The sequence below is a fragment of the Anopheles merus genome, chromosome 3L (assembly GCF_017562075.2).
Source record: "Anopheles merus strain MAF chromosome 3L, AmerM5.1, whole genome shotgun sequence".
In the NCBI taxonomy this organism is placed as follows: domain Eukaryota; kingdom Metazoa; phylum Arthropoda; class Insecta; order Diptera; family Culicidae; genus Anopheles; species Anopheles merus.
The window spans coordinates 22,852,711-22,875,992 of record NC_054085.1 but is presented as its reverse complement, the minus strand read 5'-3'; the positions used below and the strand labels follow the sequence as shown (position 1 = coordinate 22,875,992).

At 45.5% G+C, this 23,282-nt stretch overlaps 1 protein-coding gene across 4 annotated transcripts in view; it reads right to left on the bottom strand.

Moving 5' to 3' along the window:
* The window catches only part of LOC121599906 (IQ motif and SEC7 domain-containing protein 2), a 91,042-nt gene that overhangs the window by 41,786 nt on the left and 25,974 nt on the right, over positions 1-23,282 (bottom strand). For 3 of the 4 annotated variants that reach the window (XM_041928046.1, XM_041928047.1, XM_041928049.1), the window contains exon 2: positions 21,155-22,411. In XM_041928046.1, coding sequence (XP_041783980.1) covers positions 21,155-21,885 — 731 coding nt within the window. In that variant the 5' untranslated portion in view covers positions 21,886-22,411. Of the gene's footprint in view, positions 1-21,154; positions 22,421-23,282 lie in introns of those variants that run through there. The other variant, XM_041928048.1, reaches the window with a different exon arrangement.

Below are 23,282 nucleotides of genomic sequence, written 5' to 3'. Positions count from 1 at the left end.
CGTTCAACGGTGCGCGCCCATGGAAATCAGAATATCGTGTATACCAAATTCTACCACTATTGAAAGAACCGAGGCGAAAGAACTCCGCAGGAGCCAAAGCCTCTCTAAACCATACTATTGAAAGAACCATGACGACAACTACATGCGGCACCACCGCTTCTATCGATTGCTATTTATAGCGCAAAATTTGCTGCAGGAGAAAACAGCGAGCATATCGACAGGAAAATCCTGGAAAAAAACCGTACGACCACTTGTGAATAAAAATATTGCGTAAAAAAGGAGATAAAAATAATCAATATTTGAGTGGTACAAGGTACAGGCTCGGAAAATAGTTCCGGTATAGGCGGATGTACACCAGAGAGCTGCTCGGGAACGCTGCTGAGCCTTCGATTAGTTCAAATATTTGACGAATCACTACCGCGACGAAGGCAGCGCAAAATAAATCCTGGCTATGTCTTTCGTTACACCGTCTCTCGCTCTCTCTCTCCTTACTACATAGGGTATATTCTTACTTAAGGAACGGCCTGAGCCTTTTTGGAATGTCCTTTGGAATGGAGCAAATTTTCCATCACCTTCCGTCTTCTCTCTGTGCAACTAATCGTGTGCCAGAGCGATTCAAATCGGGCGTAAAAATGCATTCGCCAGCAAAGCTTTGCCCTCTGGGCCCTAGATTCGTCTGCCTTATGTTCAACCATAACACAAGAGAAGGAGACAAAAAATCTTCCAATAATAGGCTCTCTGCATCCTTTTTATGGCGTTGGCAAAACGGTGCGGTGTAGCGGGAGGATATGGTAGCTCAGCAGGGGAAAAAATGTCACTTTTTCTTTGAGGTGATCCTTTTTTTTTGGTTGATGCTCTTGTAAAACATACTTTTTCTACCTACGATCCTTACCTGAAGCGTTTCCCATAGAGAAAACTGTTACTATTGTGTAGAAATGGTTCTCTTTGCGAATTGATTAAATTATGGGACCACCGTTGGCAGTGTGGCAGCTCTCGTCAACTATATTTCTTTTCTATATTTTCCTAAAAGCTTTGGTTGCTACAGGATTAGAGTTTTTTTTTGTCGGGTGGATATGGTAAAGATGTTAGATTTCAATTTTTGGTGCTTAGTTGAAAGGAAAAACGATTCTATAGAAGCTGAAGATTTTAGCTTAGGATGGCGAAAAGATCCTCCTCTACGATAGAGAAAATGAATCGGCAAAATAAGCAAACGCTATCGATCGATCTTTCCTTTCAAAGTGTATCCTTTTTTGAAGAAAATGCACACAAAAAGCTAGAGAACGCTCCAAACTCATTTGCTCGGATACTCCCATGAAACTAAAATTAAAACTATGTTAATTGATTATTTGATCTCAGGACTCTGGAACAGCAAATCCCATACAAGACAGTACAGGTAGCTTCCGTGTGTTGCGTCCCAACTTCAAACATTAGCTTTTTCCGCTTAATTTCGCTCCACATCGAATCGGCAAAGAGCTTCCGTAAACGAGCGGTTAGAAACATAGTTTCGGGGATAAAAAACGTTCACCACAAGGAAGCAAGGAAAATAATTAGAAGCTTGACGCTTCACACAGCATTATCCCTTAAGGGGACATGCTTATTATGCCGTGCTCACATGACACTCCATTCGTTTAGAGCCGTGAGCAGCATACGCTTTTGATTGATGGTATGGTTTACACGATTCCATTCGATTCGGAGTTCGAATTTCAAACAGTTGTTACCGCAAGGACGAAGAAGTGCATGGAGCCCACGTTATTGCAGCGCAGGATTGTTTGATCGTGACTTGATGTGCGTTCTTCAAGGATCAATATTTAAACAGGACACAGAATGGGAGAAGCAACACGTGGCGGACTGGGGTTTGCTGTCACCAGACAGAAGATTTCAAACACAAACACTACAGCGTTGCTGTAAAAGGATTGTAGGCTACATCTTACTTGTCGTCGCATGGCAGACTCTCGCATTGGTAAGTGCTTGCTGTCATCAAAAGAAGCAGTTTTTTTGGTGAGCCTCAAGTTCAAAGGAATCAAAACAAGCGTTAAGCCGGCTAGTTGGAGTGGCTGGTTTGTCGATCGATAATACTGCCCAAGGAGACAGAGAGCACAGACGCGGACGCGAATGATATCGAAGACGGAGGACACAAACTTCAAGGGAACTTGAGAAATGAAGTGAAGCGAAAAAAAACAGAAAAATCGGTAGCAGCTGCTCGGTTGGGATCATCTGTTGCGTTTTGCGTCCGACCATTCCTACACGTTCGCCTCAGGGCTGAAGAAGCTTTACTGCATGGCGGCATGTTTACTGCGGATTTGGGTGTGTATGTGAGGATTTTTTTCTCTCTGTGTGTGAATGTCTTTCTTTTTTTAAAGGTAAAACTCTTTCGTAGCATCACAGAACAACTTACGACAAAAAAAAAACCCTTTAAATATTTGAGTTTGACGGAAAACAAACCCAAACCACATGTTTCTGCCCTAATGCTTCCTTACCAAGAAGTGCCAAGGATACATTAATTAGTGATTAAACAAATCATATGAAGGAGTTTGGAAATATTAGAAGCGTATCATATGAACCCTAATTTTATGGAATATAATATTCTTCCGTTACTCCAAGGGTAAAACAGAAATATTATAAATGATGACACTTTTTTGATATCCATGATAAGAGTTGAGCCTGAACTGATTTATTTGAATGACGACATTCACGATGCAACACGACTTCATGAATTCTTCATTGTAGATGCTTGCAAAGGTTTTATTGTTCTTCCGTTTCACCATTCCACACGAGAACCACCTTCAGCTAAACCAAACGTGAAATAAAAATGCAAAATTCACTCTAAGCTGTCGTGAAAAAATAGACACAAACCTCGCTAACGAACCATAACCATCATGCTACTTTCGATGCCATTCAATTTCCTTACATTTCGATGCAATCCTCTGCCGTTCAAATTTCCGTTCGGATTGGTAAAACGAAAAAAAAAGCAAGTGAAAAAGCAAGCAGTACAACAAAGCCTGTACACTGTCAGGCAGTGAAAACTGAACTGGCTCGGCAAACACGAGGCTCGGGCTTATGTGGAAAAGCGGCTTCTTGCAGCGAGAGAGGTTTATCCTTCCGGATTATTATTTAACGCTCTGGTGGATTGGGCATGAGTTTGAAGGAGGAAAAGCAAAATCCATTTCCAGCTGATGCATAACGTTATTCAACGGGGATCTCGCCCACCCGCCTTTCTTGCCCGGGACAAGCGACATCTTTCTAACAAATACGCGCTCCTGTGACGATTGGATTGTATTGTGAAGCTTTGTTGCTGCTTTTCGGCAGATACGATGGAGAGTCGGTAAAACGCAGCAAGCGTTTACATCGCTTTAAATGGCTTTGCACACTGTTTTCTCGGATTAGCTTCGGTGAACTGGCAACTACTGTTACCTAGAAAAGGAACAAACTGCAGCGCACAACCTCCGGTCCTTCTACTTTTGCATGTCAAACTGTGGCTCTACATATTCAAAAGTGCAAAAATATTGGCAACAACTCCGGACGTACCTTGGACCGCACCAGAGACCACTCGTCATCCAGGCAATCTTTGATTGTGCGGAGTTTGAAACGATGGCGAGTACTTTTTGGTCGGGTTTCGCGAAGAACAAGTGCGCACCTGCTCACGACCCTGTTGAAGAGTTGGCTCGAAATCTCCGCAATCAAAAGTAAGCGCGCGCGCCCGCGAAACCCGAACCGGCTTTTTGATATGCTGGAGCACCTGCTGCTGCTGCTGCTGCTGCCTCTGATGCTGTCGAAAGCTCTCCAGTTGAAAATGCAATCTCGCATGCTTGCTGAAAACGCGGGCGCCGTAAAAGGGAATACAAAAATAAAACCAGCCTTCAAAGGCAAACTTTGTGCACTCGATGGTCCATGGGGACGGTCGAGGCGAGATGTCGCTTCAATCCCAGCAGCAAGAAGCGTGTTATGTTAAACACAAAAATACAAACGATAAGAAAGTTCGGTTCACCGTGCGCACTTTGGGGAGTGGTACAAAAGAGGAAAAAAATGGTTTCACTGTTTTTTTGTTATTTATTGATTCCTTTTTGGTCCATTTGATGTCGCTCCTCATAACAACCGCCCACAGGCGTGGTGAAAGAGTTGCATCGTGTGATGATACATTATGCCATGCTGTTCATTTTGCTTACGTTTTTTTAAAAACAACGCACGTTCGTGCAACACCTGGCCGCGCTGTATGAAGTGTACCGGAGAAAGAAATCAAAAGTAAAGCTACCTCGCATGATGAACAGAGCATTAAAAATGCCCCTCCTCTTCTCCCCAACCCACACAGACTTGGACAAAAAAAAGATAATTATGTAAGCGATCGTCGTCGTCCTGCCGATTTTGGGCATCAACAAGGGAGAGAAAAGAAGAGCGCCAAATAAAAAAAAGGACTCGATGCCCCAGACACAGGCAGATGTTCGTTAGCTTGTTTTATGCTCCCTTCGGTGGATGCGATCGGCTTTCCCCACATTTTGCCGATGCGTCACCTGAAGCGGGTTCACCAAACATTAAACAGAAACTCTAATTTGTACCTCTTTGCTTTTGGGGAGGATGATTCCATCCCGGCGACGGTGTGGCGGAAAGCAAGCTGCAAACTTTTTAAAGCACACTGCTGGGCAAGAGTTTCGGACCGGCAACATAATCCGATTCCGGTCACGATTATCTTCGAAAGGATTTTTGGCCGACGGCCGTCTTCAAAACCGTGGTTCGCCTGTTTGTTGTTGCTGTGTTGCTCCAAAAACAACGCCAGGTGACGGACGATGATCATGTCGTCGCTTGGAGTTTATGTGGCTTCCTACCCCTAACACCGCACAGGTCCGAGCCCCCGCCCAGCAAAAGGACACACAAAAAAGCATCCATCGTTGGGCGTCCGTTTCAAAATTCGATACACATATTTTATTTTCGAATCCTTTTTTTTGTTTCTTTGAACATTTTTCATGCTTCTCGCCCAAGCGGAGGAAGGCGTGAGGGGTGACTTCTACGGCAACGGAACGCACCCCGAAAGAGTTATGCAAATTACTTCTTAGCTGTATCGTCGTTTCAGTTGCTGAAACACCAAACATCTGGCGTGACACAAACGCTTTAAATTTCATATATTTTGGTCGTTTGGCAAAAAACTTGGAATTATGAATTCCCGGGAAGCACTCCCGAAACTCTCCCAGAAGGCTGAAAATTTGTGGAGCACAAGGATGATAATTGATACATTAGGTATTATTTCACACTTTGAAAAGTGCAAATTGATTGTTCCCGAGCGTGGTGGGATTGCTTAAGCAACGCTTGGTCTAACATGGAAACTGATTTTAATAATTTAAAGCTGAAGAAAGGCTGGAAAAGAAAGCTTCTTTTGCTTTTGGCTTACCAACCGCTAGCGTGACCGATAGACAGAGTTAATTCGTTAGTTGAAGTGTTGAAATGTTGGAATTAGTGATGGGAAAAATGAAGATTTCGTCAGAATCGATTCCGGCTAGCTAAGAAATTTTCTGGAATCGATTCCGGATAGTAGGTCCGCTATTAGTTTCCGGTATTAGTTTCCGGAATCGATTCCGGAATCGGCTCCGAAATTGGTTCCGGAATCGGTTCCGGAATTTATTCCTTAATTGATTCCGGAATCGGCTCCGGAATTGGTTCCGGAATCAGCTCTGAAATCGGCTCCGGTATTGGTACCGGAATCAGCTCTGAAATCGGCTCCGGAATCGGCTCCGGAATCGGATTTAGCTCCGGAATCAGAATCAGCTCCGGAATTGGCTCCGGAATCAAAATAGGCTCCGTCATCGGAATACACTCCGAAATCAGAATTAGCTTTGAAACGTAGTCGGTTTCGGCATCTTCATAGGGATAGGCGTTTGGGTTCAATGATGCTACGCGTTGATAGCGGCAAAGAATCAAAATTTACTTGTAACTGATACTCACATGGAGATTCCCGGACTTAGTTCGCTTCCCACACTTCTTATTTCAATTCAAAAACTAATTCTCATTCCGGAGCTAACTCTATTTCTGGAGTCAAGCCTGATTCCCTTACCAGAGCAAATTGCGATTCCCAGGTCGATTCCGATTCCGGAGAAGTTTCTGATTCCAGAGCCGATTCCGATCCCGGAATCGACTCCAGAATCGGCTCCAGATTCAACTCCGGAATCGGGTCCCGAACCAACTCCGAAATGGGCTACGGATTCAACTCCGAAATCGGCTCCGGAACCAACTCTGGAATCGGCTCCGGAATCGGAATCAATTCCAGCATCGGAATCAGCTCTGGAATTGATACCGAACACGGAATCGGAATCGGGTAGGTCCGATTCCGAGCTCCCACCACTAGTTGGGGTGGATCCTAATTTAACGACTGGACTGATCATTTAGATTTTCATCTATCGAATGTTTCGTATCGAAAGCTTTTTATTACTTTTTAATCTCGGGCAAAATAGTCGTTGGTCTAGAGATTCGCTGGAATTTTAAATGTAAGATTGTTTAATAAATTGTTGAAGTACAAGTGGGCAAGTGACACGGACAATCACATTCCTAATTTCATAGGACCGTTTTTATCGATCCCCACGGCTAAGCGATTCACCATTAGCTCTATGAACGCTTATCCAAGCAAAAGGGTTAAAGTAATGCATAAATGATGGCTTTAACCCGTTCCCTTTAAAAAGCTTACATTTTTAACTCGCTTTGAGCTTTTACCCTAATGTTCCGCAGCAACAGCGACAATAACAATAAACCCCACATGCAAAATAATAAATCAGCCCTATTGGTTGACAGTTGCAGTCGTTTTTTTATAGCTACCATCACCATTACCGCTACACGCCACCCTAAAAAAGGGCGACATTTTAAAAGCTTTTGCTAGGCCAGTTTCTGCTTGATTTGCATATAACCTACCGAAACGAAAGTGACAAAACGATAAATAATTCGTGGACCGTGATCAGCGGGGAGACGCGGCGGCCCAAGCTGCCCCCACAAACCAGAGCAATTTGTGCTCGGTGTGACTAATTGATCACAAACTATTAACACACAAACGAAGGCGGCACGGTTTGAGCCAAGCCGAAGCGCTAACTCTATCCGGATTTCCGGTGAACTACTGACGGTCCGTGTCCAGCAGCAAGCCCCTGTGCTCCGGTGCTTCTGTTGCGGTGCGGAAGTGATGCTGTGTGAGCTAAATGTGTATCAAATGTGTGTCGCCATTGTTAGCGACATTCTCTCGGTGGTGAAGTCGGCGTTTGGAAATGAGTTCTATGCTCAGCGGTTTAAAAACTGCCCATTTGGTGCCTGAAGTTTACGCGCCGGTGATGACGGAGCGTTATTTAGATTTCTATCTATTTAGGATGGGCCCGGAAAACCTTTCCAAATAAGTGGATTTTATTAAAAACAGCTGCCAGCTGAAGGAATGGGATACATTGGCCCCGCATGATGGCGTCAAAAACGATTTAGCTTTTTTATTGTAATTGCATCTCACCAAGCAGAGCGATCGAACGATCTTTTGCTTCGAGCGGGTGGAGAAAAGTACGCACAAATAAACGAGATACAATCGATCAAGCCGGAGGACCGTTCGGATGAGTGTGGGTGCCCGAGGATGAACGGGAATAAGGACGGAAAGCGTAAACCAGAACATCTGCAGCTGCCAGGTTTTTTGTCCACGGCAGGGATGTACAAACGCGCGACTTTGCTTTAGGCTTTTGCTCTTCCAGGCAAACAGTGAGCCCGAAGAAGAGTGTGAAGAATATTACTTACTTATGCAGCATTAACCTGTCAAAGCAGGGTGTGCGGGTGCGGGAGAGAAACAAAACACAAACCCAACAACATGCATTGCCCGACCTTTTGGCCCTTGACACAGATGCACTTTGTGGTGCAATTCAGTGGAGAAGCAAAACAACATCTCTAACCGTACCTAGCCAACTGGTAGGAGCGTTCTGGAATGGAAGAAATCCGATTCTAAAAGAGGAAAGGAAAAGGTCCTTCGAGTAACAGAATTCCTCCACATGCGGCCTCCACTGGCAACGGGCCGAACGCAGCAGCAACACACCGTGAGGCACACTTTTTTGGAAGGCAAAGCGCAAAAGCGAAACCAACAAAACGCCAGGTGCCACAAGGATGGACAGAGTTTATGGTCCTGTTTTAACAACTTTTCTCCGGGCTCGCAGCGAGCATTTGAGCTGATTTGATGGAAAGTTTCCTGCGGTGACCCGGTGGATGAGATTTTTAAGCTAAGGTGTAAGCGAGCAATTGCATTATTTTGTTCGAAACTCAATAGCAATTTGAAAAATGCTTTTTTCTTTGTTTACTTCAAAGGAATTGTCTTTGGGTCCTATTTTAGACCCTTTTTTCTTTCCACTTTTAATTAAATTCACCATCTCTTTCGTCACTTAAAATAAACGCATTCGCACCTCATTTGCCACCACGGCACCGCCACTCCCTTCCGCACCTATGCGCGTTCGATTATGCAAATGATGTATTAGGAAGTTGACGAAACGGCAAAACTGACACGGCGGCTCGCGACCGATTTACCATGTGTCACACGTCATCAAGCCAACACACCATGTCGCGGCGTCGGGGAAGCGTAACTACAGCCGAATATGCGCTGTTGGCCAAAATAGAGTGTGCAAAACCGAAGCAGCAGCAGCAGAGCAGTCCAAAAATATGGGAAGAATATTGCAAATTATGTTTAATGACGTCCAATCAGCATTGATGATGGGGCGTAATGCCTACGGTCGAAGGGGCGTGCGGCCCTTTTTCGCTTCGTTTTAAGGATAAAGTCAGAAGCGGATGTTGAGCGGCAGGTGAGTGAGTGAACACTGTTCTAACGATTGGTCAGCGATAAGTGTGAGCGTGCGTGTGTGTGTGTTTGTGTGGGGAAACGCATTAACCGATGCAACTGATCTCTTTGCCGGCCAGAGCGCGGGACAGGTGCACTGCTTCGTACAGAAGATGAAGGAAACGTTTTGGATGAAGAACAACTGAGTTTGATGTGTGATGTCTGAGGTTTCAATGCTGACCAAGGGTAGAGTAAAAAAATAACACAAAAAAACTGGATAATCTTTAAATAAAATGTACGAAAAATGGTAAACGGTTATTAACAGACGTCTGTTAATCGGGGAGTGGTGCAATGGAACACAAAAACTTTTCTATTATATGTTTAAGTTTTGTTGAGATAATAATTTTTTATTTGAAAAAAAAAAACCTGTCAAAACTAAATAAAATCCAAAGAAATAATTTAAAACAAATGAAACAGCACAATCGATTCAAACAGCAAAGGTTTTCTCTCGCATTTTATTGTTTTCTCTTGGATGACGCTAGCGCCACCAGTGCTATGACGATGGAACTGTGGAACTAATGAAACGTTTCACATGATGAAAATTTTCAAAAATTCTAGTTGAACCGGTAGAAAACCGGTTGAAATATTTCATTTAACGAACTGATTATTTTTAAATTTTAATTTTTAATTTGTTTTATTGACTTTTATAGATTTTAAGCCTTTTGGATTCATTCGACTCTGATTATCTTTTATTCGAAAACAAAGTATGATTATCGGATCAATGCCTTAAATTTTGGCTTATTCAACTCTTAATTAAACGGAAAAAGAAAGAAACCATATAATTTCCCATTTCATGTTAATAATTAATATGGCTCGATTAAACTTTTATTTAATTTTAGACGTCCAGAAACATTTAAAATAAAAGAAAAGTGTTTCTACAGCTGAAAATAAAACACTGCACATAGTTATCATCACTCCCAACAGCATTTAAATAGCAAATATTAAACTTAAGCTGCTGGGCAGTCGCCACCCAGCCACACACAGGGACTATCTTTCTCGTTTGAAGGTAAACCGGAACGAGTTGTAGCTTGGCACACAAAAAAAGCAGTAAACACACGCGCAAAAGAAAGATCAACATTCGATTAAGAAAGGAAGGCTTTATCTGCCAAACGGAGGGGAACAATAAGGGAAAAAGATCACACACAACGCGCACGAAGACACAATACCGTGTCAGTAGTGAGCTTTGGCTGTTACTGCTGCAACAAAACGGCGAAGCTGTTTCGTAACCGACAATGCGCCGCGATGCATCCCCACGACCACCATCATGCAAATGAGCGGACGAGGTGATGATGTGTCCGGCGTCGAGCAAGACAAGAAGAAAACAAGGCCAGATAAAAGCTGGTGAAGAGCTAAACGATGAACGAGGGAATTGTTTCCCCTTTCCCTTGCGTTTCGTTTGATGATATCATAAATGGCACACTTATGCTTGCTCCCTTACCGGCCACCCTCCGCCGATTTAACCGAACGAGGCGAACACAAGACTGCGTCCCTGGAAAGCTACAGAGCAAGAGGGAGGGACATGGAAAGGCGTAGGAAACGTCTGATAAAATTTGCTTACATCGCGATGGTCTACCGACACACAGACGGACCCCGACCGACGAGTGGTCAGCGTATGGAAAATTGCCGATGAAGAAAGATGCAATGCAGACGGAGGAGTAGGCTCTGACCCAGTCGCAACATACGTTTTCATGTGCTATCATCATTTACATATGTGGAGACCGGGTGGGCGCAAAGACAGAGTCAAGAAAATGGGGAAAGACCAGCAGAAGTCATTGCGGATTGCTTTTCCAGTGAATCGGAAAATTACTCTCACTCGGAAAACTCTTTCCTCCTAACCGCCCGCGGGGCCAGTTGATCGAAGCGTTTAAGTTGCGTAAGTTGCTTTGAACAATCAGTGTTTCTCAGCGCGTTGCATCACTTTGTGGGCGCGGGAGCAAGAAAAAGAAGAAGCAAAAAATGAGCAAAAGTCAAACAAAACAAAGCATAATGGTACGTATTTGGGGCAGTTTTTTTCGCGAAACAATGCGCTATTGCAGCTCATGATAAAGCGGGCTGGTGTTTAGATGTTAGATAAAGCTAGTTTGGAGGTTGGATGAAGAGTGCAACTAGACCTTTATAATGGAGTATTTTAAATTTTGAAGTAAATTTAAATTGGCACTGTTACAAGAGCGGAGATATGAAAACAATTATCAAATGGAGCACAAACAAATAATTAAATTTATATCATTTCAAACGAATGTGTCGGTACGCAGCCTTCCAGCAAACAAATCGATTGCGAGTATTTACCTTCCAATCACTTCCTTGGATAATGAGTTTCATCGTTTATGCTACTTCCTGCTTCGGAAAACCCAAACTTTGAATATCATCGTACAAAATCGATCGATAAATGTTTGATGTTTGAATGCTTGGATCGATCGCCTTGTTTTAAATGTGTGCCCCCTCCCCACATCATAATTTGAACATCATCGTGATTCGTAAAGGAAGAAAACGAATAGCTAGCAGAGTTCGAATGGATCATTAAAAACTGACTGTAGCTTTAACTTCCGCCCGCCAAGATACGGCTATTACTACTGCTGCTGCTCGGCTCCATTGCAAATCCGCTAATCACCGATCGGACAGGTGGCGCGGGGCAGAAGAGGGAGACAACCTTCGCATTTTTTGTGCTTGCTTCTGGCCAAAAATTCATCCTCCAACCAGCAAAACGCATCGCTAAAATCAATCACGGCTAATTGGTCTTCCTTCGCTGCGTTCGCAGCGTGAGCAAGCAACATCACGTGTTTTGACCTTAATTTTGGCACAACTTGGCAGCCGCACTTACCTCTTTGTTTCGAAGGTTCAAGCTCAACGGTGAACGAACGGCCAACGGTGTGCCTTTGAATGTTTGAAAAACTCTCAATTTTTATGGCATAAAGTAGCAAAATATAAATAAAAAAACTCGACCGGGAAATCCTCTACCCTTTTCGATGAGGAAAACCAGTACCCCGTGCGCGATGAGTTGTGCGTGACGGCACTGACCGTGCGCGGCGTGTGTTTCAGTCGGGCAGTAGGTTTATGTTCACGTGCAAGATCCCAATCTCCTCATTTGGCTTTTTTTTTAAAGGTTCCTCGCTTAGGCCACCGTTGAAGTCTTGCTGGCCGAAATCGCTTGGCGCGAGGTTAAACGTAAACAAACGCTTTTTTCGGATGCGTCAGCTCTAGCATCACGTGCGATTGATGCTCACTTTCGCTGCCTAAAAGCTCAACGGGAAGTTTCCCTCTTGCCATGGGGCGGTCTTCTTTTGGTGCTTCCATCCTCCCATAGGGCACTACACGAAAAGGGAAGCAGCGCGGCAGTAAACAACGAAAGAAAAAATCAATTTGAGCACCAACAAACAAGCAACGGGAGAACATGAATTAAAGCAAAAGTTTAAGCTTAGCGCCCATTAAAACATAGCAAAAAAAGGCAAGCATAGAAAACATACCCCCGTATGCAGGTACCATGATGGGGGTTTGATGCTGATCCGAGGCTTGTCGGTTTCGGCTCATCGAGCATCAACACACACACAGAGGCGGCTCAACAGCGGGGAGGAGAGTTTTCATTTTCAACATAATCTGTTGTTCGATGCCCATCCGCCGTGAGGCCGGGGATTTTTTCTTTCTTCTTCACTATTTTGCGCCCACCTGCAACTTGAATTTTGGTTTCGCTTTCGAGTCTGCCGGCGCTCTCTTGCGCTTGTGTTGTTGTCCGCCAATTTATTTCTAAACAGATAAGCAAAAAAAAAAAAACCCCGAACCACAACAAGCGACGAACCTTTTTTGCTTGCCACCCATTTCTTCCTAACCGAAGCAGGGTAGCGCGAAGGAAAATTTGTTGCGATTTTCTACTGTTTTTCGATACGTTTTGGGAGGATGGGTTTCCTCTAGTTTATCGTGCCGCGCTGCAGGGGTTAGACATAAAGAGGGGCGTGAATCTTCAGCTGCTGCAAAATGAAAGAGAAACAACGATACCACACCTCCGGTGGAATTTATTAAGCGCGCTTCTTGTTGCTCCCCATTTTCGATCACTTTCGGTTAAATGCGCATTCCGTCTCTGTGGGAGCCCTACCCCGTACGGCCATTCTCATTTTCGTTCGACGAGCGAAAGTGAAATTTCAGCGTGCTGAGAAGTCGCTCAGTGTGGTGCTTCTGCCCGCCCCAAAACCCACGGGGGAAGCATAATCCGCACAAAATGGCAAAACGATCAATCGTTTATGCGGGCTCTTAACGTGATAACGGTGGTTCGTCGCGTCGGCGAAAGAGGACACAATTTGAATGTCAAATGCACCATAAAACAGAACCCAGTGTAGCATAGAAATTTGGCCACAAATTTACATTTACCATGGGGAGCTGTTAATCGAAAAATTATGGATGTTTAATGGGAACCGATTAGTGTCGGGACCAGCCTTAAAGCCGTTACTTATCTCGGCAGAAGGGGTGTTTCTCGGAGCGAAAAGGGAAAGTTTTCCATTTCTGCTCCAATTCGACTGCCTTCCAATTCTTCCCACCGTGGGACCGTACACTCAAACAGAGAGAACAAAAAAGAGACAACAATTTAGTAACCGTGTCGGTCATATTTTCACGAGTAGCGAGATTCATCCATTATCACCTCGCCGAAGAACAGTCTTCGCGCAAGAAATACTAATTTTTCGCACCGCTAGCATAACCTTCTCGTCGGGGCACAACACACAGTTTCACAACGCTCAAGGGAAGGGGAGAAAACGCACGGGAGACAGTGCGATTTAGGCCAAGCATACAATTAGCACCACTCGGCACCCTCCTTCTGTGCCGCTTTTGCGGGAAGAAGCGTGCGCGCGCGCGCTTCATTATCACACCGCTACCTGACAGAGAGATCATCGCACTTCAATCTCCTGTGGCCTGTGTGTGAATTATCGCTTCTGGTTCCGACTCGGTGGATGGTTTGGACGGGTCGTGTACAAGAATTTCATCGTCACGATCACGATGCCTGCCGGTTTGCTACGGGGTTGAGTAGGGCTCTACACCGAGAAGAGGAGAGTATGCAAATGAGCGCATTACCATCTTTCGGAGGCCACACATTTGCGAAGAATGCCATTTGCAAATCGACACACATACACACACACATCAAATGAGTGGTTAAGCCACCTGGTCTGAGCCGCATCTTGCACACCGGTAATCACGTTTCGTCTCAATAAAACATCCGGCAAACATGCCCGTCATGCGGGTAGCAGCTCATAAGGTAAAATATATCTAGCAGTGGTGCACATGTGGTGGTCAAGCCCATGGAGAAGGGAAGCAAAAGGGATTAGAGAGCGATGCATCGCCACCGATTAGACGCCATGGTGAAATGAGGGACGACACTTGGTGGTTCCCGGGACGTTGGTAAACCATCGGCAGAACCTCCACACACGTGGATGGAGCGATAGCAAATTTCTGTCCAATTAAATGTAAACGCTGCGGGACGATGGAATGCGTCTGTACGGACGAAGGTTTCTTCGAAGCTCTTCAGGGATAGGAGTATTGAAAAGGAGGCTTGTTCAGCTTTCAACACTGCATGTGGTAATAATTAATTTTCATATTTATCCCTCAACTGTAGCCAGTCGACCGTGGTAATTGCAAGCAAAGGTAATGATGTACATTATCAGTAATGGGAGTTTTCAATAAAGCAAACCTGCGTTGAGGATTTAGTGTCCTAGGTGTTATCACACCATGAAATGATGAGGTTTTATCATAAACAGCGTGCAGCGGAGAGATGTTCTACATATTGAGTATGAAAAGCAAGCAAGCAAGCTTCTGTTGCTATATGGAGCATAACTTGCGCCTTCTTCTTTGGCACAACAAACGTTGTCAGTCAAGTCAAGACCTTGCCTATACCACTCCTGTCTTAGTTTATAGGGTTTTCAGAGACTTATTGATTACCTATAGCGTGATAAAGTTAGTCCTACGTATGGGAGTACGGTCCTCCATTCAAGGCTTGAACCCATGACGGGCATGGTGTTAAGTCGTACGAGTTGACCACTGTTCCATGAGACCATCGATGGTGTATCCCAGTTAAAAACGAAACAAAAGCAGTATCACTTTTTGTAAAAATGAATAGCTAGCCTCACTACTGACATAGCTAATTAAGAATGATTTTTTTTAATTCGTCACCCATGTTCTACTTTTACTTCGTGCTGCATCTTCATCTAGATGCTATATTGAACTGCCTCTTTTCACGGTAGCAGCAACCGCGTCGAATGTCTCAATATCTGAAAGGTCAGAAAATACCCTGTGTCATGCTCATGGAGAATTGGTTGCAAAAAAAAACTATGAATCGAAGTTTAAGGCACCACCTTATCCTTTCTTTTAATTCGCTACGCATCTGTTCCACATTGAAATATCACACGCTTCCCATTCTGCCAAAGTGTGAGCATGCAAGATACCCTCCCTAATAGTAAAAAGATGTACGCGACATGAACTCATTACACAGTTTTGCCCTCATTCTGCGGTTTGCCATCATCGGAACAACGCCGCTTTGTTGTGGTTATCTTCGACCGGTTGTCCGGTCCCCGAGGCGGACACCTTGTGTCTCGCGTGAGTTATGTCTACCGTTGCTTGCGATTCCATGCCTTGTGTTTGCGGTTTGGCGGAACGTGTGCGTCCCGTATACCTCTGACTTATGTCGACACGTTACCATCGTGAATCTTCATCATCTTTCTCGCCACACCATCGGAAGGTGGGGAGGGGGGGTTTTCAGTTCAAGGTAAATAATCAACCAAGCAAACCGCTGGGACCCCCGATAGCGCACAAACAGCAGACGTGATGAGTCACGCGACGCGTCAATATGTGCGAACGTTACGTTGTCTCGTGTGCAGCTGGTTAGGAGGGCGATGGGGAGAGGCAGTTTTGGCGCACTTTACAACCGAGCAGGAGGAAGTGACTATCGCTTCTTAATGGATTGTGACGACGAACAGCGCACTAAAGGGTTACAAAGTTTGCTGGAGCACACTGTCTTTGCTCGCAGTACGCGCCCTTGTGTCTTTTAAGAGGCTCGTCGTCTCGTGTTGATTGAATTCGCTACGGCGTACATCTAGTATTTCAATCTTCTCCTGTGGCTAATTTGGCTGATGCTGCACGGAGTTTGAAATGGCGCAACGCGTACAAATTGCCTTTTTTCAGTGGTTGTTTTGCGTAAGCTTGAAGGCTCCAGGTTGAGGGACGACCATATTGAGATGACGTTAAACTTGACCTAGGCTGGTACCCGCGTACACCTGCTTGCTCGCTGATGGATGGAGATACCAGTGCCAGTAAGGAAAGTGAAATAAAAACCTTCCCAAGTTGATAAATGAGTACGACGAGCTAATGTAGTGTGACAAAAAGTGTTGCTTCCAATTAGCGTCGAGTAAAAATGAGTAATTATATGTATTTGCAAGGATCGTTGCTTTAATTGAGCAACCAGCAAGTAGGTTTTTATTGTGAAATATTTTTACGGGGTAAGACATTCTATAAGACACAGTTCAAGATCATTCCTTGGAGCCTTCTAGATGATAATGGTTTATATAGGTTAAAAGGATTGTGCAGTTTGCTTTCAACCATAAAATATACTCGAACGGCCTTTCCCCTAGTTGTCGATTGCACGCAAACACAAATTAACAAGGTGGAGCTTTGGGCTGCAGGGTCTATTGGAACCCTGGCCGTTGCAACTGGACGTCCTTCCAGGGCCTTTTTAAAAACTGCAAACACTAGCAGACTAGCAGCCGCTGCAACTTATCAGCTTGAGCCCTGCGTTCCAGTAAGTTAATTCCAGCATTGGTTATCAAGGCTATCGCTAGGCAGGTAGCCTGCATTAACCGGGACACATACACCTTGAACTCTCGACAAAATACATGGACGTGCTTCGTTGCCAGACTCTTTCACACCTTTCTCACGGGACGAAATCGTATCACTATCGTGTGGTCGTCGAGATGTTCACGATTTTCTCGCTACTTGTGCTTGAAAGGGTGGAAAGGGACTGTTGATAAAAGGCGTGAATGTCAATGTCACGCTCAGGGTACGAGCGAGCGTCTATTTAAACAGCCTGCATATGCCGATTCGTGTGACGCGATAATTTTCTCGTTTCTTAAGCAAACCATACATCGGTGGTGGTGGAGGACTTGTGCGATCGCCTGGAGAGACTGGAGAGCAACGAAGGAAGGCGAAGGCACACATATGAAATGAGGGCTGATATCTCTTACAGGCGGAATCTATTATTAAGACCGCAGCTGGAGGTCCGTAGCTTAATTGTCAAACAATCGAAGCTTGGGTTACGTGTTTCGATCCAATCTTGGCTCAGTGCTGTCGAAGGTAATTTGAAAGTGGCACTGCAATTTATAGACCAATCAATAAAGCGAAAGTGAAACGTATTCATTTGCAGACATCACAAGTATCGCCGCTGTAGTATACACACCCCCTGTGAGAACCACTCCAACAAGCTACTAGGACTAGATCTTGCTGTACAGCAGGAGCAGGATTGAACCATTGTGTGTTGCGAACTTCAATCTCTGTTTGACAACCCCATCTGATGGACGTGGTTCGACGGATTTTTGACCAATCACCTTCTTGCAGTTTGTTGGCTTCCCGAGCCAACCCCGGCGCGCCAAATCTGTGTAAACAAACCATTTTACACCACCCCCAAAAGTGTCGCACTCACTGACACTGACGCGCGTACAGCGATCGAGTTAGTAACCACCGGTACCGCCCCGCTTGTGTACTCTACAGGAATGACGTCTGAAGTACTGACACGCTCAGGTACGTCTGATCCCACACTTACCCGACAAGCAAGACATGGTACATGAACCCACTCATAATACACATCACCTCAGTGTAGCTTGTTTTTTTACACCACCGAATCGGACGTAAACGTCCAACCAGAGGGGGTTGTTGTTTTGGGTTTCGTTTTGTGTCCGCGGTACAGGTTCTGTTTAGCTTTCTAGGGCGGAGAACGCGTCCTTCGGGTGGTGAGACAACCGCGCAGGCAGGCGTGCAAGGAGGCACTACAATAATTAATTCACGATAGTGCGACTCAACACGCCCGTCCCGTCGATTCCGGCTAGGGGAGACGTTTGCCTCTAGGAGTTGGTTTGGTGACCTTTAGCAGATACGTCCAGGTTCGTGAGTGTTTTGCGCTTTTAGACCCAATCTCGGCAGAAGGAAGTTGGGCCATACAATAAACGCTTCGCGTAATGATAAATGGCTTAAGGGCTGATGAATGAGCGCGAAGTTCCGAAAATTTAAAGCTAACGGGTTACAATTAATCTACAAAAGATAGAAAACACTGTGAATGCTATTAGCCATATTAAAGCTCAAGCTAATAAACCAGCCAACGCTTCGATGCCGTTTAATGCAACAGATCAATCTCACGTGTTGCAGTCAAAAGTGGAATAAAAAAAATATCACAGCATCCATAACTATCACTTAAACTCGAGCTACCGGTTCGAGCAGAGCACATATTTATTGCCGTGTGGATGCTTTTGTTCCAATAGAACAACTTTGTACTCACACACAGTCGTCATAAACGGCTTTACATTCATCTCCCCACCCTGCGAAAAAAAAGCCCGATCAAGGTGATCACGCGAAGGCAGATCGTGAGAAATGTACGATTTTATGACCGGGTATTTTTAGTGTCCGGGAGCGCTATACCCACCCCCTTCACTCCAATACACAGCAACGCCTTCCATCGAATTCCTAGCAGCACGCAAATGCAAAACGTAGAACTTCGGTGCACTGCAATGCGGCCCTATCGCAGTGTTCTCGGTGCAACGGTAGTAGCCCGAGCTCCGTGTTTTGAAAGGTAACTCTCCAAACTACTAACGTCCACAGGGGGCGCTGCTTTTTATTACAACACACGTACCCGTCGTCGTCGTCAACAGGGCTGCGCTACTGGCAGCTCACTCGATCATGGTGCAGTCGGAACGGTTGGAAATAATAGCCACACAGGTTTTGCGCCCAAGACTTCCTCTGGCCTTTGGAGGCTGTTTGGCTTGGGCAGGTTGACGACTGCTGCAGCAGGTTGCGAAATCCAAATCCAAACGGCCAATGTGTGTTTGGTTCCCCGCCACGATCGCTTATTGTAAATCGATTCAAATCTCCCGAGGCATTAATTGTAATCTGTCAGATGGGGTTGGGTTTGGGTTTTGAATAACATATTCCAGGCGGGATAACTTCAAGGAGCTACTCCTACAAGCTTACCGCAGCTTACCAATTTTACCGCAATTGGCATACTTGCAATGGAGTTTTCTTGACGTAATTAATTAACTGAGAGTTTAGAATCAAAGATCATTCGTTACTTTACGTTATGGGAATTTCATTATTGCAAATAGCAAGACATTAAAGAGCCATTGCCATATGTGGCATTTTCGTAAAGCATTTACACGCATGACTATTCGAAAAGGTCAGTCCGTCAATGTTGTTTTTTATGTGAATCGATAGTCTCCACATCTTCTGGAAATAGTTTTTTTTTCTTACGTTCACACAAACCTGCGTGACGTGTTGTTTTAATTGTTCACAATTTTGTTTGTAAACAGCGCAGCTCAAGGATGTGACTAAGATGTTTGTTTTGCTGCCGTCAACACGCAAGGTCTATAAAAACAAGAACCTTTGTTTCGGCTAAGCGTATTAAGATACCTTCAGCTATTAAGATGTATTGGCTTTGCTTAGCTGGATGGATCAGTGCACAACGACAAAGAAGCTGTTGTACGGGGTTTCCCCCCTCCTTACTAAGATCTTCGTTACAACGATCGTTACCCAACATCTCCGAAATCTAATAAAGATGTTGGTAGAACTGCTTTTGACACCATCAGCTGCGATCGTGCGTTGATGACTTCGATCGGCAAAGCGTTCGATTTCTCACGCTGATGACAGTTGTCTCTGTTTCACGCCCAAAGGTAGCTTAACGCGATTGCGCTGGGAACTCCCGGGAATCATCTAATGGTGTCTAATGGTGAAACTAATCTTCACACCGAATCTTCCCGCCGCACAATGGTAGAAGCTTAAAACTACGCGAGATGCCCCAACTCGTAACAGAGCTGACCGACCGACCCGCATAGGTTTGCACTTTACCCTTCCATCGCTTTGTGGCAGGCTTACGGGCGATTCCACAATTTGCCTTGCCCCGTATCCCTGTATTCGATCTCCCGCAGCTCATCTGTGAGCCGGCACACGGTAGGTAGGGCGATTTACATAATCGACACAAATCGGCCCCAATCGCAGATGGTAACTGGTCAAAAAGGGAACTGCTACTCACAAACACACATCTATCATTGATCTGAGTAAGAGGGGCATCTTACTACACTCACTCACCTCTCAACCCTTCCAAACACCTTTTTTTACTCTTCCACATTAGCGACAAGCGGTATAAAGACAAGTAGAAGCGAAGATCTGTGGCGAGATTGTTGCCCGAAACGCACCCAGCGGTGCACCTACTGCTTGTACTGTTCGTTACGCGATAGGAGAGCTTTAGCATAAATTTTCTCACGAATCTAATGATATTGTTGTTTTTGTTTTTTGTTTCTACTCAAAGCTTACTGCAAAACTGCGTAAAGGTTTGTTTTATGTTTCACAAATTAAAAGCAAACAAAACTTGTCAACCCGCTGATGAGATATCAGCGCCGAGAAGCGAAGAAGCTTGAGAAAAATGCTAATTGTGCGTTCGTTCAGAGGTCGGCCGGGATGCAACGCTACGGCTTACAGCTTAGAGGGATGATGTAAAGCCATTTGTTGTGCCAATGGGGATTAGATTTATACGCGATAAAAGCCGCACGCGGGCGCTCATAAAAAAAGCGTCAACTTTCGCTGCTGCTTCAAATTAAGAGCGGAGAGTAAGTTATGACGTTCATAATGATGTCGTTGTTTGGTGCCTGGTGGGCTCAAACCGTTTTTATGCGGCTTTTGCAATCTTAAAATGAATGTTTTATAATAGCTGCATGGGTGGGGTGGTACTTATCCTATTCGCTCGCTAGAATCCACAACAAAGTAGGGTCTGGAATTGAAATTACCTGAAAATATACGAATGTAAATACGTGATTAGTACAGAGCTTTAAATTCAAAAAACAAAGCATTTTATCTAGAGTAGTAAATATCACTTGGTCTGCGTCAAATAACGCAAGCATATGCCCGTTAGTATCAGAATTATCTTGGAGCATTTTAAATTGTTCAACATACGCTCATTCTCGGTGAGCCTAGGATAATTTTAAATAAGAACTGGGAAAAAAACCGAGCGAAAAGACACCACAAAACCAACTCTACGAGCATTTCTACACTTTCGTATCCTGGTCACGTCACCAAAATGTTCATGTAAAACAACTCTTCCCCAACATTCCCGTATCTCACCTGACAATGGTCGCGTGATGGCTGGTATGCGTTTCCGTTTCCTTCTTCCGCCCGGAGTAGCTCACCACCGTGATCTGGCGCGTCTGCGTCCTTACCACGCGCCTCACCCGGCTCCGCCCGTCACCCACCAGCACTATCGTGCGCTTCTTGCTGCTTCCACCGCTCACATTGCTGCCACTGCCGGCCGCCGTCGTATCGCTCAGCACACTGGCCGACCCGGACCCGCCATGATGCTGCTGATGGTTGTTGTTACTATCACCACCCGCACTGAGCGCACTGCTTCCACCGCTCCCGCTTAGCAGACTGCTCTTTTCCGATCCACGACTACCGCTGCCCAGATGCAGACTGTCCAGCTTGTCGCTCAGATCGAAGTATCCACCACCGCCACCGGTCCCACTACCCGTCCCGCCCGACAGCAGATTGTGCGGAAAGTACTTGTGGTACTTCTCGGACGAGGACACTGCACCACCAATGTTGCCCACCGAGCCGCCGAACGCATTCTGGTACTTTAGCTTCTCTCCATCACTGTGCTGCAGGTGGTGGTGGCGCGGTGACGATCGCGACTTCCGTTCCCGCTCCTGGTGGTGGTGGTGATGGGGCGAGGGCGAATGGTGGTAGTGCCGCTGATGTGGCGACTTGTAATGATGGTGATGATGATGGTGGTGATGATGGTGTCCGTGCGGCCCGTGATGACTGTCCCCGGCGCGTGGGTACAGCTCCGAGTCGAGCATGGTTCGACTGTTTGTTTGATCTCCGTTCTCAACAGGGATCGGAGCGGATGTTCCCGCACTGGGGAGGTCCCACCAGGGTCGCCAACGTGTATGCGTGTGTGTGTGTCTTACTTCAGGGGTGGCCCCAAAAATCGCCGGAAGCGGTCAAACTCCACGCCGTGCTAATGGCGACCGTGCTGGACCGAGCGAGCACGCGTACTTGACCCCGGGAGGCAAATTTGGGGGGGATCACCAGTCTTCCTGGGGGCATACGCGTAATCCAAAAGGGCACGAGGTTCACCGGGACCACCGACGAAGGTAATCCGTATCAGCTGGATAGCACTTCACTACTTTCACCAAATAGTTTTGGAAGCCAGAGGCAACATTTTCCGTTGATAATACCGAAAGAGGTCGACTTTGGAGTTCGTGAGTCGGGTAAATGTTAAGTTCGTTTTATCAATTCGAATTACACTTTGGTGCACTTGTATTTATATGCATGCGTTGTGCTTTGATTCACCTTGTTCGGCACATTTCGTTGTGGAAAACACTGTAGAATAGTAAGTAATTTGTTATATCACCACGTTCACGGCTTATTCTCACTGTCATATAACCATTGAAAAGTTCGTTAAGTGCGTGAAGATGTGTGAGCATTTTCTTCTTCGTTCGCCCTGACTGATCTGACTCGTTATTCTTAGAACCTGTAGCGTTGTCACTCCGTCTGCTGACTCAATCAACCTCAGCTGGAAACATTTCGGACACTCAACTCAACTCTCCCCAAAACATGTGCGTAGGCAACCACTAATTTCGTGTGTGCATTAACGTAAACACAAACAAGCGCGTGCGCGGGTGGTGGAGAAGCTTTTTTTGGCCACTTAACGACCCTGCGGTACGATTCTGAAGTGAGTAAGAAAAGAATTCCAGCCTCTTGGAATAATTATTGAACACCAGACAGCTCCAGACATCTTGCCCGGAGTTTTCATTATTCACCCTGGCCCTGTGTAGGTGGGAAGTTTGAAGAATTTATTCGCAGTACCCAACTTGCCCAATTTCCGCACCGCCTGAACACCTGAACCCTGCGCGGACTTCAGGTCTTTGGTGGGTGGTGCTAAAAATATTCGCCTGACGCGGCGGAATGTGGCTTCTTTCTTCCGTGCTGTTCTCAAGCGCGCGTAGGATGTAATCCGTCAAACCGATCTATCCGCACAGTTTTAAACGCTCGCTTTACTTTGTACACTTTCCGCAATATCGATCGTTTGACGAACGGCTTTACACTGCTCGCGATTGGCGCGTAGCGAGAAAGTCGGGAAGGTGGGGTGAGCGCAACACAGAACGCACCCGAAGGCGGTTCTAGTCCAATTAGAATATGCGCGTGGCAGCGAACGTGTGCAAGCTAATTTAACAATCAACACATCGCCTTC